The sequence below is a fragment of the Pongo abelii genome, chromosome 1 (genome assembly GCF_028885655.2).
Source record: "Pongo abelii isolate AG06213 chromosome 1, NHGRI_mPonAbe1-v2.0_pri, whole genome shotgun sequence".
NCBI lineage: Eukaryota > Metazoa > Chordata > Mammalia > Primates > Hominidae > Pongo > Pongo abelii.
In genome coordinates, this window is record NC_071985.2 from 188,283,962 (window position 1) to 188,301,284 (window position 17,323).

General features: G+C 53.5%; 3 protein-coding genes across 12 annotated transcripts in view; 2 read left to right on the top strand and 1 right to left on the bottom strand.

The window, feature by feature from the left end:
- Positions 1–3,162, top strand: part of ZSWIM5 (zinc finger SWIM-type containing 5) — a 281,205-nt gene extending 278,043 nt beyond the window's left edge. For all 3 annotated transcript variants that reach the window (XM_054535682.1, XM_002810905.4, XM_054535675.2), the window contains one exon: positions 244–3,162. In XM_054535682.1, coding sequence (XP_054391657.1) covers positions 244–1,106 — 863 coding nt within the window. In that variant the 3' untranslated portion in view covers positions 1,107–3,162. The remainder of the gene's footprint in view (positions 1–243) is intronic.
- Positions 3,163–3,987: 825 nt separating this feature from the next.
- UROD (uroporphyrinogen decarboxylase) lies at positions 3,988–7,492 on the bottom strand. Of its 5 annotated transcripts, NM_001135546.1 has the most exon segments (10): positions 3,988–4,226; positions 4,560–4,626; positions 4,730–4,830; positions 4,990–5,127; positions 5,499–5,660; positions 5,777–5,974; positions 6,214–6,276; positions 6,353–6,432; positions 6,549–6,661; positions 7,285–7,369. In NM_001135546.1, coding segments are annotated over 10 exon segments (1,104 nt in total). In that variant the 5' UTR covers positions 7,305–7,369; the 3' UTR covers positions 3,988–4,064.
- Positions 5,707–17,014, top strand: HECTD3 (HECT domain E3 ubiquitin protein ligase 3). 4 transcript variants are annotated; one of them, XM_054535696.1, is made up of 21 exons: positions 5,707–5,828; positions 8,864–9,024; positions 9,286–9,378; positions 9,458–9,593; positions 9,896–10,011; positions 10,097–10,210; positions 10,353–10,435; positions 10,878–11,043; positions 11,264–11,345; positions 11,989–12,171; positions 12,313–12,365; positions 12,557–12,621; positions 12,776–12,879; positions 13,440–13,559; positions 13,673–13,762; positions 14,750–14,956; positions 15,178–15,307; positions 15,426–15,500; positions 15,624–15,705; positions 15,820–15,891; positions 15,984–17,014. In XM_054535696.1, exons 5-21 carry the CDS (start codon positions 9,989–9,991, stop codon positions 16,066–16,068), a joined length of 1,734 nt encoding a protein of 577 aa, XP_054391671.1. In that variant the 5' UTR covers positions 5,707–5,828; positions 8,864–9,024; positions 9,286–9,378; positions 9,458–9,593; positions 9,896–9,988; the 3' UTR covers positions 16,069–17,014. The 4 variants fall into 4 exon arrangements, with proteins under 4 accessions (XP_054391671.1, XP_054391668.1, XP_024103772.2 ...); XM_054535693.2 differs by having other exon boundaries at positions 5,719–5,828; positions 10,878–11,124; XM_024248004.3 differs by lacking the exon at positions 5,707–5,828 and adding an exon at positions 8,207–8,681.
- Positions 17,015–17,323: the final 309 nt, after the last annotated feature.

Sequence of the window (17,323 nt, forward strand, 5' to 3'; positions counted from 1 at the left end):
CTAAGAGCACCTGCAGAAACCTTCAACCCTCTGACCTGGGGAAAGAAGGGATAGGAAGAGACCCCAAACAGGGTCTGGCCATCTGGGATGCTCCCCTTGTCCTGGTTTGCCTCATATCATCTCAAGGTTGCTGAGGAGGAAGAACTCATCTCTGCAGGCCAAGTTCAAACCCCAAATGGTAATCTGGGTAGACCTGAATCAGGACCCAGATGGCCACGGCTGAGCTCAGGCTCTCCCTGACAGGTGTGCGGGCCCTGGTGAGCATCTTGCAGAGCTGGTACACACTCTTCACCCCTACTGAGGCTACTAGTATTGTAGCTGCCACAGCCGTATCCCACACCACTATCCTGCGCCTCAGTCTTGACTATCCACAGCGGGAGGAACTGGCTAGCTGTGCTCGCACACTGGCCCTGCAGTGTGCTATGAAGGATCCACAGAGCTGTGCCCTGTCAGCCCTTACACTCTGTGAGAAAGACCACATCGCCTTTGAGGCAGCCTACCAGATTGCCATTGATGCTGCTGCTGGTGGTATGACCCATTCACAGCTGTTCACCATCGCCCGCTACATGGAGCTCCGTGGCTACCCGCTACGTGCCTTCAAGCTGGCCTCATTGGCCATGAGCCATCTTAACCTGGCCTACAACCAGGATACTCACCCAGCCATCAATGATGTGCTCTGGGCTTGTGCTCTCAGCCACTCTCTGGGCAAGAATGAGCTGGCAGCTCTCATCCCCCTAGTGGTGAAGAGTGTGCACTGTGCCACCGTGCTTTCAGACATCTTACGACGCTGCACAGTGACTGCACCTGGCCTGGCCGGCATCCCAGGCCGCCGCAGCTCTGGAAAGCTCATGTCCACTGACAAAGCTCCATTGCGCCAGTTGCTGGATGCCACCATCAATGCCTATATCAACACTACACACTCACGCCTAACACACATCAGCCCTCGCCACTATGGAGAGTTCATTGAGTTTCTAAGCAAGGCTCGGGAGACCTTCCTGCTGCCCCAGGATGGCCACTTGCAGTTTGCCCAGTTCATCGACAACCTCAAACAGATCTACAAAGGCAAGAAAAAGTTGATGCTGCTGGTGCGAGAGCGCTTTGGCTGAGAGAGCAGATAGCTCACCGCCAGGGCAGCCTGGGTTCCCAGGTAGTATCAGGTCAGGCCAAGGGCACTGAAACATTTGTCCACCCTGAGAGAACTCTGAGCACCTGTGGCTGAGGCCAAAGGACCACAGGGCTAAGGATGGGGAAAGTCCAACTCTAGTCGATATGCCTACCTTGGCAAGCTTCTGACTACAGCCTACTGTTCATGGAGGAGCTGGGCCCTGCAGATCGACCAGAAACCCCACAACATGCCACCTCATGCCCCTATATCCTGCGTGTCCTGAGCATTGGCCCTGTCTCCCTTGGCAAACACAGAACACTGTTCCGTCTCAGGGATTGCTTAACCAGAGAAACAGACACATTTATGGGACTGTAAATACTATATGTGTTGCTAATTATTGTAAACTTGTGACTATTTATAATTCTGCTTCTGATTTGATGGGCACTTGAAGTAGCTGTGGGTAGGAGGATATGCTTATTTTCTGAGGAGACTCACAACCATTTCTCAGGTTTCCCTTGCAGAGTGTTTGCTGGTAGCAGTGGAAGAGTGGGGGTGCCAAGGAGAAAAATGGCCAGCTAGGATCAACCCAAGTCTAGTCTATGCAGAATCCCCCACCTACAGACAGGGCATTTATAGCCCAGTGGTGAGTGAGGGACAGAGGCCAGGACTGGACTTAAGACTTTTGCCTCACAAAACTATGAGGACATTGAAGCTCCTGCCTCACACAGCCTCTTCAGGAGCCTGCTGAATGCCTGAGAAACCAGTGCAGGGAGAAGATGAAGGTCTGGGAAGCCGCTGAGTTCATAATATTCATCTGCTGTGGTCACCTTTGTGTTAGAAAGTGTGTGGTTTCATCTATAATCGTATGTGTGTATCTTTATGGCTAAGTACATCTGTCTATGTGCATAGATACATCTGTGCATGCCTGTCTGTATGTGCACATACATATTTATGTGTATGTGTCAGTTCTATGGCTGTGTACCTGTGTGAATATGTGCACACTGGACTGTTTCTACGTGAGGATATACACATTTTGTGTACATGTGAGGATGCACATCTTTGTGCAAATGCACTCATGTTTGTGCATGTTTAGTGTGTATGTGTATCTGGGTACACGAGTGCATGTGTATAAACATGTTTGTATCCGTGTGTATGCTTGTTATCCATGCATCCGTGTCTTTATATGTGTAACTGAGCGTATTTCTACATGTAGGGATGTCTGTGTATTCATGTTTGAGGATCTGCATCAATGTGTCCTTTCTTTTTGCCAGATTTCTCTTTCCCATTCCTCTTAAATCTCTCTCGCCAGCTAAACGTTTGTTCCCCATCTCTGTGCCTCCTCTATTCATTCTCTCACCAAACAATCTAAGCACCAATCTCCCTCTGCCATCAGATTGGCTGCTTTAGCTCCACAGTTCTCTTCTCAGCCCATACTTGCTTTCTTCCCCTGCCTTTCTACCTCAAGCTTCCTCGCCTGCTTTTGTCACAGTCTCATTGCTCGCTGACTTGGAGGCTAGGGCTGGTCTGCACTTAGCCTCTCCCTTCCTAATTTCTAGTCCTAGTGGGCAGCCCTGTCTTAGCCCTGGCTGACCTCCACAGTGTATCATGTTCCTGCTACCTTCGTGACCCCTGTACTTGGCCTGGAATTGTTATAGGAGGTAGCAAGGGCATTCAGAAGAGTCAGCTGGAACCAGTGTCTTGGTGTTTACTGTTTCATGTCTTAGTTCCTGAGTTGGGGGTGGGGTTTGATAGGGAAGGGGTGGTATAGCTAGAATGTGAACTAAGAACTTCTCCATCTGCTTTACTTTTTCTTCCTTTGACAAACTGTCACCTTTTTTACTCCAAACTGACCAAGAAGTTGTATTTGCCATTTGTGGCTACTCAAGTCTTACTGTCCAGCCAAGGGCCCCTACGTCTCAGCCCAATGGGTTGGTTAAAAAAAGAGAGAAGCCACTCTCATTTCTGTATCACAGTTGCCCTTTTTTAGCAAGTGTGTGAATTCACAGTGCTTTTCTATGAATAAATCATGGATCACATAAAAGATCATTTTTCTAAAAGCAGAAATTGTGTTCTCTCATTAAATGAAACCCATCTCTCCTTTCTGCATTGCCCTGGCTGGGCCAGGGAGCTAGTTCAGCCTACAGCACAGTGGGTACCTAGTGGTCCAAGGAGATGCAGAATGACAGATAAAGAATTTCTTGCCATACCAGACCCTTCCCCAGGGCTTACAGACACCTCAGAGCCTTGTCCTGGGAAGCAGGTACCACCAGGAAGGGCGGAAATGCCAAGATCTTGAGAAAATTAAAGGGGATGCTCAGAAAAGAATATAAAGCAACCTTGAGTTGCCAGAGGGTCTTTTGGTTTCAGAGGACTTCTTGCCTTGGTGATGATGGACTTGTCTAAAGCTCCAATCCTAAGCAACCTAGCTCTGAGCTTTGATGTCCTCCATATATTTTGGTGTCAAAGCTGAGGGTCCCTCAGCTTCTCCCTGCTCGCCTAGACTCCATCTTCTTCCCCATGCCTCTCTGAAGTGTTCTAACCCCTTCTGTGCCCCTTTTTGATGTATACTTCCCTTCCTCCCCAGACATATAAAGCCCTATCAATTTGGCCTTTGTATGCCGTGAGGACCCCACCTGTTTTTCTGCTAATGTCACAACCTGAATTGCTAGGAAAGCTCTACCCTACCCCATGTAGTTCTGGGACTTAGGTATCTGAGAGTAAGATGGGAGTGAGAATCCTTAAGTGCTATAGTACATATTCACTGATACCTAACCCCCATGACTTGTGAAGAGGATATAGAGAGGGTTCCCAGGGAAGGAGCAGAGGCTAAGAAGAACTGAGGATATGGGCACAAATCTTTCACAAACAAAACTACACAATAGTTCAACTCTGAAACTTTTATTGTCCTGGAAACGATCAATCATCTGTGTTAGTGGTACTTGAGGGTAAAGGTATACACTCAGTTCTGTCGAAGCAGACGTGAGTGTTTATGCACAGCATCCACAAAGGCGCCCACATGTTCTGGGTCCATGTCAGGATAAAGCCCATGGCCCAGGTTGGCAATGTAGCAATGTGGCCCAAAGTCATCCAGCATCTGCTTCACCAGCTGCCCAATCTCCTCCTGGGGGACCAACAGGGCATTGGCTACAGGAGGACCAGCAAGCCTCTGTCCTCCCTATATATACTAGTGACAAATGCATATGTAGGCATGCTTCTACTCAGTGTTATTCAGTCATTCAATAAAATTTATCAGATCCCTAGTATGGACCAGGCATGAAGCATAAACACAAATGAACAACAGCAACAAAAAGTCCCGTCTTCCTAGGGCTTATGTTGTACATACAGAGTAGAAGAAAAGGACAGACAGACATTAAAAACAAGTGCACACAGAATAATACAACCACAGCCACAGGAGTGCACAGTAACAGACACACAGAGGGGCCCTGGCTGTTACCTCAGATGCATACAAGGCACAGGGGTCCAGGTTGCCCTGCAATGTCACCGTCTTCCCCACACACTCCCTGGAAGCAAAGCCAGTGCCACGTTCTGGTAACTGCATACATGGCAGCTCCCCCCGCCAACACCCCCACCTCAACCTCAATGCCTCACCCTTCCATGGCTTACCGGGCTTTCTTTGGGGCCACTGTCCAGTCAAGCCCAACCACCTCATAGCCAGCTTGGGCCAGCTCCTCCAGGGCAAAATGCCCATCCTTAGCAAAGATGATCTGGAAAAAAGCAGATCTCAGGCTACAGAGGGCCTTGCTACAACCACTAATCTTTCTTGACGGTACTTCTGCTGCCCTCCAGTGGTCACTCCAGTCCATGCAGGACTTAGCCTGAAAGCTCCACAGGACCACCTTCACTCAACCCATCCCAATCCTCACCATGGGCACTGGTGCCAGACCTGCCTCCCGCAACCTGGCCTTCACTTGCTTGGCCACATCACGGATGTAGGGCAGTGCAAACTTGCTGAAGAGCTGTGGGCCAAGATGCCCTGCATGGGACTCAAACAGCTGCAATGCCTAGTTAGGGTATGGTGAAGAGAAATATGTAACACACAAAGAGGAAGTTCCACCCACACACAAAATCCACCTCAATTTTCCCCAAATGACTTCAATCCCTGATACTGCCTGACCCTATAAACCCAGGAATTTAAAAAAAAAAAAAAAAAGTTTTACTTTCCTCAGATCCCAGCACTAACTTTGGTGTCTGAATACTCAGAGCATTAAGCCCCACTGCCAGTGTCAGGATGGGCTTGGCTGCTCAGCTAGATTACTGGAGGCCAAGGTTCTTTCATCCCTGGCATTAAGACCCCTGCCCTCTCAGGTTTAGGACACTCTTGCTTCTGGTCCTCACAGACCAAATCTCAGCCTATTTCTCTCTCAGGACTCACCTGGGCACCAGCCGCCACTTGTCCTACCAGATATGGGACCAGAGCATCAGTGAGGATGCGAAGCAGCTGGTGACTAGCCTGAGGTCTCTGATAGAGCCAGCGCTTGGCCTGAGCCATGGTGCTTGAGCCACCACCCTCAACCATGTATGTCATCAGGGTCCACTACAGAAGGATAGAAAGATGATGTCACAGAAGCCAGACTGACCCTTCCTTTGTCTATCCCAGACCTGCCAGAGTGATCTCCCCGCGCCCCAAGTCCCTGCCCTGCGCCACATTACTGGGGCACCAGCAAAGCCAATCAGCGGCACACGTCCAGCCAGTCGTTGTCGGGTAAGGGTGATGGCTTGGAACACATAGTCTAGCTCAGAGGCTACCACTTCTGGATCCCGTAGGCATTCTAGGTCCTGCTCTTCTCTTAATGGCTCTGGGAAGCTGGGTCCTTTGCCAGGTACCATGGTCACCTCCATGCCCAGTGCCTGGAGAAGGAGAAAACATCTGGGTTCCCAAAATGGAATCCAGGAGGAAAGGTTCTGTTCAGCTCATTCCAGGAGGAAGGAAAAGGAGAACAAAACTCTGCCAAACTCCATTCCTTTCAATCGTAGTTTTTCCCTCAATCCAGTTAGGATAAGTGCTTATTGTAAACCTTGACTGGACTGATAGAAGGATTTGCAAGGGGTCCTTGGATTATATTCCAGGATTAGGTTTGAGTGGGTACCTGGGGTACAACAAGGATGTCGGAGAAAATGATGGCAGCATCCAGAGGGAAGCGACGCAGTGGCTGTAGGAAACAGGAGACAGGTTGCTAGGTGGAAGACTGAAGGCATAAATCTTTCCCTCTTTTGTGGACCCCTCACCTGCAGAGTCAGTTCACAGCAGGCCTCAGGAGAGCGACACGTGCTGAAAAAGTCCTGGGCAGCCCGGGTTTCCCTAAACTCTGCATACAGAGGGAAGACGGGGCTCAGCCTTGAGGCTCTCCAGAGCCCTCCCCTACCCCTTGAAAACTTTTCGCCTTCCGGAGTTTTATCTAGATTTCCAGGCCCTGACTCTTACCTGGTAAGTAACGGCCTGCCTGGCGCATGCACCAAACGGGAGTGTAGTCTGTTTCCTCTCCCCAGGCTGCTCGCAGGAATGTGTCATTCTTCAGCTCCGGAAAACCCTGAGGTCTGGCGATCAGGTGGGGGTGGGGGTAGGTGTCAGTATGCTAGGCTGGAGGCTGGGGAAAGCGCGGGTTCATAAGGCCGATTCAGTCCAGGACAGCTATCTACCTCCTCCAGGCCAGCTCCCAAACCCTGGCTTTCCGCCCGTTCCGCCTCCTCTCTGCCTATCAGGTGGTGCACAAACTCCAGAAGGGCCCGCCCTGGGGCCTCTTCCCTCCACTTAGTCTCTACTCTTCCAAGCTCGAAGCAACTAGAGGGACTGGGGGGAGGGAATGAAAGCCCAGTAAGGATAGTTTGGGGGGTCTTCGGACTAGTGAGTCTCAGAAACGGGAATGTCACTGGGCTGGTTCAGGGGCTGAGAAATCCCCAGGCTGGGGGATAAAGAGGGATCAGAGTTGATGGTCCCAGAATAGAGATCCTGGTTGGAAATCCTGAGGCATCCCTTGAATTAAGGCCCCTGGGATGAACGTCTCAAAACTCCATGGTTTTAGGATTCAGGACCCCAGCTAACGGAGTTCAGGGTGGGAGATCTCCAGGGTGGGGAAAGGGGAGTACACGGATAGAGTCCTGAGTTGGAAAACTCAAATTAGAAGCCCGGCTAGCCACACCGCGTGCTCTGGAAAACTCACCCTAACCCGTTCGCTTCCATGGTCAGCTGTCTGTAACTGCGAGCTCAATCCGCAATTTAACCTGAATCTGAGCCTGCCCCCCAGTCCAGGCTCCGCCCCTTTCAGTAGGGAACCACGGGCGTCGCCATGTTGAAGATCACATGATCGGACTCCAGCGACAGCTCCAGGGCTGCCCTGGCTGCTGCCCGTAGGACCCCTACCTTTTTTCACCGTAAAGTCCGCTGTAGCGACGCAACAACAAAGGCCCAAAAGAAAACTCCGCTGTAACTATATCTTACGGTGACATGAGGAATTTGTTCTCGTCTGACGGTCTGGGTATCCGGAGGCTTGGCGCAAGTCCCACTCATGATTCCAACAGTCTTATTCAGCCAGGTCCATACTATAGCCTGGACCTATAGTAGGTGCAGAGGTTAGCTCTGCTCAAGACAACCCCGGCCTTTAAGGAGCTACAAGACTGGGGAAACAGAAATCAGCAATCATATTAAAATGAATAATGATCACCAGTGTCCTTGGGATTAGGAGTGACAAACAGAATCAACCTTAATAATTCAAGACTCCTGTCAGTGGCAGGGGAAGGGGCCATTGTCTCAAACATTTTAGTCACACCACCTATAGGATAGGGAGTCCAGCGGATTCGCTGGGAGTGGGAGGAAAAAGAGCAGGCCGAAGAACCAGAAAAATGACTGTTGGCAATGATCCAGGCTAGCTAGAATGGTGACTTGAATGAGGGTAGTAGCAGTAGAGATAAAATGGTAGTCGCAAGGAAATGGAGAGAGGGAGATTGATCAGGTAGCCATCACCAATCTTGGGTTTGGTCGGCTGGGTTAGGGTGGCACAGAGGTAAGTAATACGGTTGAGTGTAGGAGTACACAGTGCAATACGGTGAGAGCTGGGGTGCGCTTAGTCCAGAACATACGGCGAAGGCTGGCCAAAGGCGGGGCAGGGCGTGGTGGGAAGCTCTGTCCGCGGTCGCGCCAGCTGTTCCCCGGGCAGGGTCGCCCCTAGGCGCTCACCTCCGCCACTTCGCCATGGCGGGTCCTGGCCCGGGCGCGGTGCTGGAGACCCCGCGGCAGCTGCTGGGCCGCGTGCGCTTCTTGGCAGAGGCAGCGCGGAGCCTCCGCGCCGGGCGGCCGCTGCCGGCAGCGCTGGCTTTCGTGCCGCGAGAGGTGCTCTACAAGCTTTACAAGGACCCAGCGGGACCGTCGCGCGTGCTCCTGCCCGTGTGGGAGGCAGAGGGCGTGGGGCTGCGTGTGGGCGCCGCAGGCCCAGCCTCCGGTACCGGCTCCGGGCCCCTCCGCGCCGCCCGCGACAGCATCGAGCTCCGGCGCGGCGCCTGCGTGCGCACCACCGGCGAGGAGCTGTGCAACGGCCACGGGCTCTGGGTGAAGCTGACAAAGGTGCGCTCTTCCCTGCCCAGGACCCGGTAAAAGACCCCCGGGGCCAGAGAAACCTCTGGCTGTTTCCCTTTCTTCCCCTGTATTGAGTTGGCATTGCGTTCGGTGCCCTTTGCCCTGGGCTGGGCAGGACAGGCGGCTGGGCAATTCCCTGACGGCTGTCCCCATCCTGCGCGTCCCGGCAGGAGCAGCTGGCAGAGCACCTGGGCGACTGCGGGCTGCAGGAAGGTTGGTTGCTGGTGTGCCGCCCGGCGGAGGGCGGAGCCCGCCTGGTACCCATCGACACTCCCAACCATCTCCAGCGGCAGCAGCAGCTTTTTGGCGTGGATTATCGGCCGGTGCTCAGGTACTGCACTTGAAGGAGCGGGGCTGGCTGTCAGAAGGCCGGGCCAGGAGGGCTTGGGAACACTTCAGCCACCGCCTGGGGTGGGTGGGATACTGGAGCAGAGGCAGGGTTAAGAACAGGAAGGGGCGGGACGTGAAGGGGGCTCGGGTGGGGCGTCTGGAGACGGGGAGATAGAGCCCTGGAGAAGGCTACACAACATGGAGGTAGTGTCCTGCTGCCCGCTGATGTCTCCCCATCCCACTCCCTACTCTGTGCCCATAGGTGGGAACAGGTGGTGGACCTGACATACTCACATCGCCTGGGATCGAGACCTCAGCCGGCAGAGGCATACGCAGAAGCTGTACAAAGGCTACTGTGAGTGAGCTGGAATGGGGTGGGGAGGAAGAAGCTCTGCATCTGGGCCCAGTCTAATTAGGGGCTTGGGGTTGCTTAGCTATGTACCCCCGACATGGACCTACGAGTGCGACGAGGACCTGATCCACTTCTTGTATGACCACCTGGGCAAGGAGGATGAGAACCTGGGTAGCGTGAAGCAGTATGTGGAGAGCATAGACGTTTCCTCCTACACGGTGGGTGCTGGGGCTCCTGCCACCCCAGGCAAGATATAGTCACACCCCTCAAGGCCAGATCCAGAAAGAACCCCCACCTGCAGGCCAGGACCAAAACAGGGTCCCCACGGGCCACACTCAGTTCAGCTCCCCATCTTGGAAGTCTATAGAATCCCTTATATACCTAGCGGCCTCCTATCCCATACCAGTTGCCCGTTAGCCCAACTTCACTATGCTTTTTCTCTGGTGCTCCTGGCCCAGAGCACAAGCCCAGCGCAGGGAGGGAGAGTAATTGCTGACTCCACCTCTCTGCCCCTCCCCAGGAGGAGTTCAATGTGTCCTGCCTGACAGACAGCAATGCCGATACCTACTGGGAGAGCGATGGGTCCCAGTGCCAGCACTGGGTACGACTTACCATGAAGAAAGGCACCATTGTCAAGTAAGTAGGCTCTGGGCAGGACAGGGTGGGTGAGCCATGTCCCTGTGGGTTCACAAAGACTCACATTCACACTCTGACCCTTCAGGAAGCTGCTACTCACAGTGGATACCACAGACGACAACTTTATGCCAAAGCGGGTGGTGGTCTATGGGGGTGAAGGAGACAACCTGAAGAAGCTGAGTGACGTGAGCATTGACGAGTGAGCACGCTGGCCTGGGGAGGGAATTAGGGCATGTTCCAAGCCTAGCCCAGCTTGAAAGCCTAAGTTTGAGTGAGACTCCAGCAGTCTCTGAAGGCCTGAGGCAGGAGGTATCTGAAGTGCCTCACTCTCATCTCCTCAGGACCCTGATCGGGGATGTCTGTGTCCTGGAGGACATGACCGTCCACCTCCCGATCATCGAGATCCGCATCGTGGAGTGCCGAGGTGAGGCTTAAGGCTGTAAGGAGGGAAAGAGAGCCGGGCGTGGAGATGGGGGCAAACAGACAGTGAGTGTGGAGAGAAGAGGATGGGCTTGGAGTTGGGGTGAAGGTGATGCTGAACTAACTCCAGGATTTGGAGCTTTGGGGCCTGAGCCAGCTGGGACATGCCAGGTATAGGCCTGCCTTAAAACCATACAGGTGGTTGGGCTCACCTGGAAGAGGAACTGAGTTGGGACCCTCAGGCATCCCAGCGTTCTAGTGGAAGACAGAGGAATCAGCAGGAATAGATCAATCAGAATCATGTGATAGAAGGTGATTCCAAAGGTCCCGAGTTTCTAGGGGCTAATGGTGACAAAAGGCTGAGCGTTCAAGGAGCCATTCCCAGGTCTGAGGGCCAAGGAGGCAGCAGGTGCCGTAAATGACCTCACTCTGACCCCTTCCCCCAGATGATGGGATTGATGTTCGTCTCCGAGGGGTCAAGATCAAGTCGTCTAGACAGCGGGAACTAGGGTTGAATGCAGACCTGTTCCAGCCAACTAGTCTGGTGCGATATCCACGCCTGGAAGGCACCGACCCTGAAGTACTGTACCGCAGAGCTGTCCTCCTGCAGAGGTGGCTGTGGTCCTGGACCTATGAGCCCTTCCCTTCCCCCAACATTGAGCCTTGTGTGTCTGCATGGAGGAGGTTCCCAAGGTCTCATAGTATAAGCTGTTCAAGGGTCAGAGAAGCCCCCGGGTCCTGCCTTTTCCTGTCCCTTTATGTTGGGGAGTTGGGGGTGTTACATGTATGCCAAACTCTTTAGCTGCAGTCAATCTTTATCTACCCATGCCAGATTCATCAAGATCCTTGATAGTGTCCTGCACCACCTGGTACCTGCCTGGGACCACACACTGGGCACCTTCAGTGAGATTAAGGTGAGCCGACCCGCCCAGTGCTGGTCTTGGCATTTCCCCTTCCTGCTCACGTAGTTGTTTATTCCTTAGCAGAGTTCCTAAAACCTACTCTAGAGCAAGACCTTTGTGGGGTCTGGGAACATAGGAAGAAAGCCAGAACAAATGGTCCAAATTTAGTGTTTGGGAGGCTATTCCCCAGCCTCCTTGGTATTCCAGAGTGTGCGGAATACCCAAGGGCTATTGACAGCACAGGCAGGGCAGGTTGCGTGAAAGGTACATGCAGGGAGTTACCAGCAGCTCAAGATGACTTGAGAAAAGTGTGCTGGTAGGTGTGAGTATGATAGAGGATGAGGGTGGAAGGATGTGGGCAGGAGGCAGGTCCTGGTTGCAGAGGGCCCTGTGGGCCAGGCTGTGAAGCAAGGACTTTGTCCCAGGGTAGTGGAGCTGTTGGAAAGGTAAGGAGGGTAATGAGAGTATTAGATTTTTTTGTTTTAGAAAGCTCTCCCTGGTGGCTGAACTAAGGAAGGGACTGGAGACAAGGACAGGGATGGATTAGACTTGGACTGAAATGGTGGAATTGGATACAGGCAGAGAGGAAAGTTCCAGGGCCTGGACAGAGGCTGACTGCCCGCTCATTCCTGCTCTGGCCACCTCTCCTCACTAGCAAGTGAAGCAGTTCCTACTGCTGTCCCGCCAGCGGCCCGGCCTGGTGGCTCAGTGCCTGCGTGACTCAGAGAGCAGCAAGCCCAGCTTCATGCCACGCCTATACATCAACCGCCGTCTTGCCATGGAACACCGTGCCTGCCCCTCTCGAGACCCTGCCTGCAAGAATGCAGTCTTCACCCAGGTCTGCACCACCTAGGGTCAGACTGAGATAGGATTAGTCAAGGGCCAAGGGGGCTAGGCCAAGGGGGACCTGAACAAGTTCTTGGGGCAAGTATGGGGCCAGGTCTTGCTTTCCTATGACTCCTTTTCTCCTTACCCCCAGGTATATGAAGGTCTCAAGCCCTCTGACAAATATGAAAAGCCCCTGGACTACAGGTATGGCATGAGAGTGAGGGACTTACTCGGGACACCCGTTTGTACACACACACACACACACACACACACACACACACGCACCTGCTCGAGGCACCCCTCGCCATGACTGCTTTTCCCAGGTGGTCTCTGAGCTGATGAATTGTGCTGCACCTGGCCCCACATGATGACAAATCTGCCCACGTTTTTTGCAGGTGGCCTATGCGCTATGACCAGTGGTGGGAGTGTAAATTTATTGCGGAAGGCATCATTGACCAAGGTGAGGCCCTGAGGGAGGATCTCAAGGGTCCTGCTTGCTGCCCTATCAAAGTAGTAGAGGCTTTTCACCAGCTAATGATGATGGGGACCTATTCATTACCCCATTATGGGAGCTGGGCTCTTGAGTGCCCAGCTGAGGGCATCTGTCATTTCAGGGGGTGGTTTCCGAGACAGCCTGGCAGATATGTCAGAAGAGCTGTGCCCTAGCTCAGCGGATACCCCCGTGCCCCTGCCCTTCTTTGTACGCACAGCCAACCAGGTAATCTCCGTTTCCATCTCTGCAAACCTCCCAGGTGCCAGATTGAGCCAGAAAGGGGGCAGAGGAGGGGGCCGGGCGTGGTGGCTCACGCCTGTAATCCCAGCATTTTGGGAGGCCGAGGCGGGCAGATCATGAGGTCAGGAGTTCAAGACCAGCCTGGCCAATGTAGTGAAACCCCATCTCTACCAAAAATAAAAAAAAACTAGCCAGGCGTGGTGGCACGTGCCTGTAGTCCCAGCTACTTGGGAGGCTGAGGCAGGCGACTCGCTTGAACCCAGGAGGCGGAGGTTGCAGTGAGCCGAGATCACGCCGCTGCACTCCAGCCTGGGTGACACAGTGAGACTCTGTCTCAAAAAAAAAAAAAAAAATAGAAATAGGGCAGAGGAGGGACTGAGTTGTTCAGGGCAACCTCTGGGCAGACAGACAGAGGAGGAGCCACTGTGCATTTGAAGGGATCATTTAGTGGAAAATGTTCCCAGTGGAAAATGTTCAGGGAAGTCTTTGGGCCAGGAAAATAGGGTGTATCTCATGCCACGCTCACAGCTCTGTCTCTGGGGCAGGGCAATGGCACTGGTGAGGCTCGGGACATGTATGTGCCCAACCCCTCCTGCCAAGACTTTGCCAAGTATGAATGGATCGGACAGCTGATGGGGGCTGCCCTTCGGGGTAAGGAGTTCCTGGTGAGTAGCCTTATCCACACCCCCATCCGATCAGCCCTGGCCCCTGGAAGGAAAGGCTGGCCAAACCTGGGCAGCTCAGGGTGAGAAGACAGTGGGGAGTGTTTGTCACACAGGTCCTGGCCCTGCCTGGTTTTGTGTGGAAGCAGCTTTCTGGTGAGGAGGTGAGCTGGAGCAAGGACTTCCCAGCTGTGGACTCTGTGCTGGTGAGTAGGACCTGGAACCAGTGTTTCCTCTGCCCAGCCCCTAAAGGTTGGTCCTCCCTAAGGCTGTTCTGTACCTTGTTCTTTCACCACACACAAGATCCCTCTCCAATCCGTCCACTCCCATGGCTTCAACTACTGTCTGTAGACTCGTGACCCCTAAAATCCTGACCTCTAGCCCCAGCCTCTCCTAAGCCTGGGGCCATATATGTATCTGTACCCTCAATGTTTGCCCCAAGATGGCATCTCAGGCTCAGTGTATTCTTTATATTCTCCGAAGACTACTCCCCTCTAGGGCTCCTGCCTCAGAAGGGCACCATGTCCCACTCCTCCCCATCCCAAAGCCCACAGGGCCATCCTTCACCCCTTCTTCTCCCTCACCACCACATTCTTAAGTCTTCCTCTATAATCTGTCTGCTTTTCCTGTCTCACTACTGTCTCCCGACCTGGTTGAGGACACCTTTCCTCCTTAGCCAATCACTTACTAAAAAGCTGGTGTCCCCGTCTCCGTTCTTACCCATTTGTTCTCCATGCAGCCAGAGTAATTCATTTCACTCTCCCTGTTTAAACTCATTGATGGCTCGGCCCTGGGCTTAGGATAGAATGCAGAATCTGTAAAGACCTTACATGAACCCTGTGTCTCCAGCCACTTGGTTCACTTACAGGCTCCAGCCAAACAATTTCCTTAGGCCTTTTGCTCTTTCCAGCTTTCTCCAAGATGTTCTCTCTCCTAACTTCCCTTATGGCCCAGCCATCATTTGGTTCTCAGCTGAGACACCATTTTCCACAGGATGCCTCCCCTGGCCTCCAAGGCTGGTTAGGTGTTGTCTTGATGCTTTTACAGCTCTTGTACTGACACCCTCATTCCCTGCTGCCTCCATGGGGACTGCCTTGCCTGGCTGTCTCTGCTTCCCTGTGAGCATGTTGTGGAAAGACAGGGACTATCTCCACAGTGAAAAGGTTACCTCCCTGCCTCTCTCCAACCCCTAGGTGAAGCTCCTGGAAGTGATGGAAGGAATGGACAAGGAGACGTTTGAGTTCAAGTTTGGGAAAGAACTAACATTCACCACTGTACTGAGTGACCAACAGGTGGTGGAGCTGATCCCTGGGGGCGCAGGCATCGTCGTGGGATATGGGGACCGTTCTCGTTTCATCCAGCTGGTCCAGAAGGCACGGCTAGAGGAGAGCAAGGATCAGGTAGTACCCAGAGGCCAGTAGAACAGAGAGCTTTGGCCCCTCCTGAGCCCCAGCTCCTGGGACCCAGAACACAGCCTGTAAGCCACCAATACTCCAAGAACTCTGGCCCCCACCATTCCTCGGTGCCACCTTTCTGCTGCTAAAAGGCCACAGTGATGCCCCCCAGTGTAAGGCGGGAGGTGTGCCCTCTTCCCCAGCCAAGGCTTTTACCCACTCCCCAGGTGGCAGCTATGCAGGCAGGTCTGCTGAAGGTGGTGCCACAGGCTGTGCTGGACTTGCTGACCTGGCAAGAGTTGGAGAAGAAAGTGTGTGGGGATCCAGAGGTCACTGTGGATGCTCTGCGCAAGCTCAGTGAGTTCCCCAAGGCAAGGCAGAGCAGGGCAGGGCAGCACAGCACAGCACAGGGGTTGGGGCTCAAGGACTGGGCAAGATGAGACCCAAGAATGAATGCTGGCCTTGTCTCCACCAGCCCGGTTTGAGGACTTCGAGCCATCTGACTCGCGGGTGCAGTATTTCTGGGAGGCACTGAACAACTTCACCAACGGTCAGTGGAGGAGAGCAGGGTGACACCTGGGTTTGGACTCTGCTGCTGAGTTGCAGAGGCAGGGTAGAAGTTGTAGACCCTCTTTCACCATCCACGTGGGCACTGATTTCCTTCTCCCTCCAGAGGACCGGAGCCGCTTCCTGCGCTTTGTCACGGGCCGCAGTCGCCTACCAGCACGGATCTACATCTACCCAGACAAGCTGGGGTGAGTGCTGGAGGGAGGCCCGAAGGTGCCATGGCCACCTTCTGTCCTCCCTCCCCACACACGTACATGTGCCCCAACACATCTTCCTGACCTGTGGTCCCTCAATGCCCCCAGCTACGAGACCACAGACGCACTGCCCGAGTCTTCCACCTGCTCCAGCACCCTCTTCCTGCCACACTATGCCAGGTGGGTTTTTTCCTAGGCTCGATTTGGGGCCCGGGGGACCCCATCACCCCCGGTAGCGATGGAGGGACCTGACCAAGTCCCCATTCCCACAGCGCCAAGGTATGCGAGGAGAAGCTCCGCTATGCGGCCTACAACTGCGTGGCCATCGACACTGACATGAGCCCTTGGGAGGAGTGAGGCGTGCCGCCGGCTGTGGGACCAGCAGGACTGCACGTGTCCCTCTTGGCCTTGCCCAGGGCGAAGACACCTTCCCTGCCCTGGTTTGGCTGACGTGCTCCGCAAAACCCCGTGTGCCCCGCTCCTGTGTGCAGTTGGAGTAGGGGCAGCTGGCGTGGTCAGGTGAACACTAGTGGCCCAGCCCCGCAGACCCACAAGCCCTACCCGTGCCGGGGCTTGCTTCCCGAGGTATTTCACCTCTTAAGAGGGAATCTTCCACAAGCCCAGTACAAGCTGCCAGGCCTGAGCTACTTGAAGGGGGCCATCTAGGTCCCCAACCCATGGACTTTGCCTCCATTTTCAGCTCCACCTTTTTTCTCCTATTTTCTCTCTGGCTTTCTTCAGCCATTACTCACAACTAAAAACATAAAACACTGGAGGTTGGTGGAGGCCCCTCCCCAAGCAGGGAGCCTGGGATGGGCAGGGAGTGATAGCCAAACTCCTTGGTCACCTGCTCCAAGAAGGAAGCAGTAGCTGAGCACCTGCCTTCACATACTGCTCTTTTCCTCCTCTCCCTCCATACCAGAGATGTGGTGAGCTCTGTTCTTCTTCCAACCCAGTCTCAACACACAAAGTGCCACCACCTTCCCTGACTCAGAACCCACATCCACTCAATGTGAACCCTGCTACCACGACCTCCCCATATTCCTCACTTCTCCATCACCTCCAGCCTGACTCCCTGTCTGCCCTTTCACCCCCAAGATTTTGCACAGGTTAAGGCCAGTTATGGCCTTTTTGAAATCTGTAATAGCTCCCCTTTCCCCAACTCTAAAGCCTAGACCTTAAACCTGTTCCTAGAGCTATGCACATCCCTGCCCCAGTTTACCATTCCTCCCTCAGGGCCTCCGTGACACTCCATGAAAAGAAGTTCTTGCATACCAGAAAGTTGAATAAATGGATGAATTCATTCCTTCAGAATGTGTTTATTGGGCCCTGGGCTTAGGGACAGGGATCACAAGGAGAAATCGACTTTAGTGCCCTACTCGGAGCCAAGAAGATGGATGTGAAGTGCAAGTAGAGGCTTCTCAGTGACAAACTCTGCACAGTTACACATCTGGGGCTGAGCAGAGACGTAAGGGCCCCACTGCGCAGAAAAGGGAAGACAAGCAAACAGGCTGGCCTGGCATTTTCTGGCATGGATATGGTGATTTGGAGGATGGGAGTCCACTTCTGGAACCAAGTGGGCAGAAGAATTTGACATCATAGAAGACAGAGA

Coding starts and splice junctions, on each gene's coding strand:
- UROD (XM_009251012.3), bottom strand. CDS start 7,304: ATGGAAGCGAACGGGTTAGG. Junction 6,433..6,548: donor GGCAGGCCGTTACTTACCAG/GTAAGAGTCAGG, acceptor CTCTGTATGCAG/AGTTTAGGGAAACCCGGGCT. Junction 5,661..5,776: donor TTGGCTTTGCTGGTGCCCCA/GTAATGTGGCGC, acceptor ATCCTTCTGTAG/TGGACCCTGATGACATACAT.
- HECTD3 (XM_054535690.2), top strand. CDS start 8,313: ATGGCGGGTCCTGGCCCGGGCGCGGTGCTGGAGACCCCGCGGCAGCTG. Junction 8,682..8,863: donor TCTGGGTGAAGCTGACAAAG/GTGCGCTCTTCC, acceptor GCGTCCCGGCAG/GAGCAGCTGGCAGAGCACCT. Junction 12,366..12,556: donor GAAAAGCCCCTGGACTACAG/GTATGGCATGAG, acceptor CGTTTTTTGCAG/GTGGCCTATGCGCTATGACC.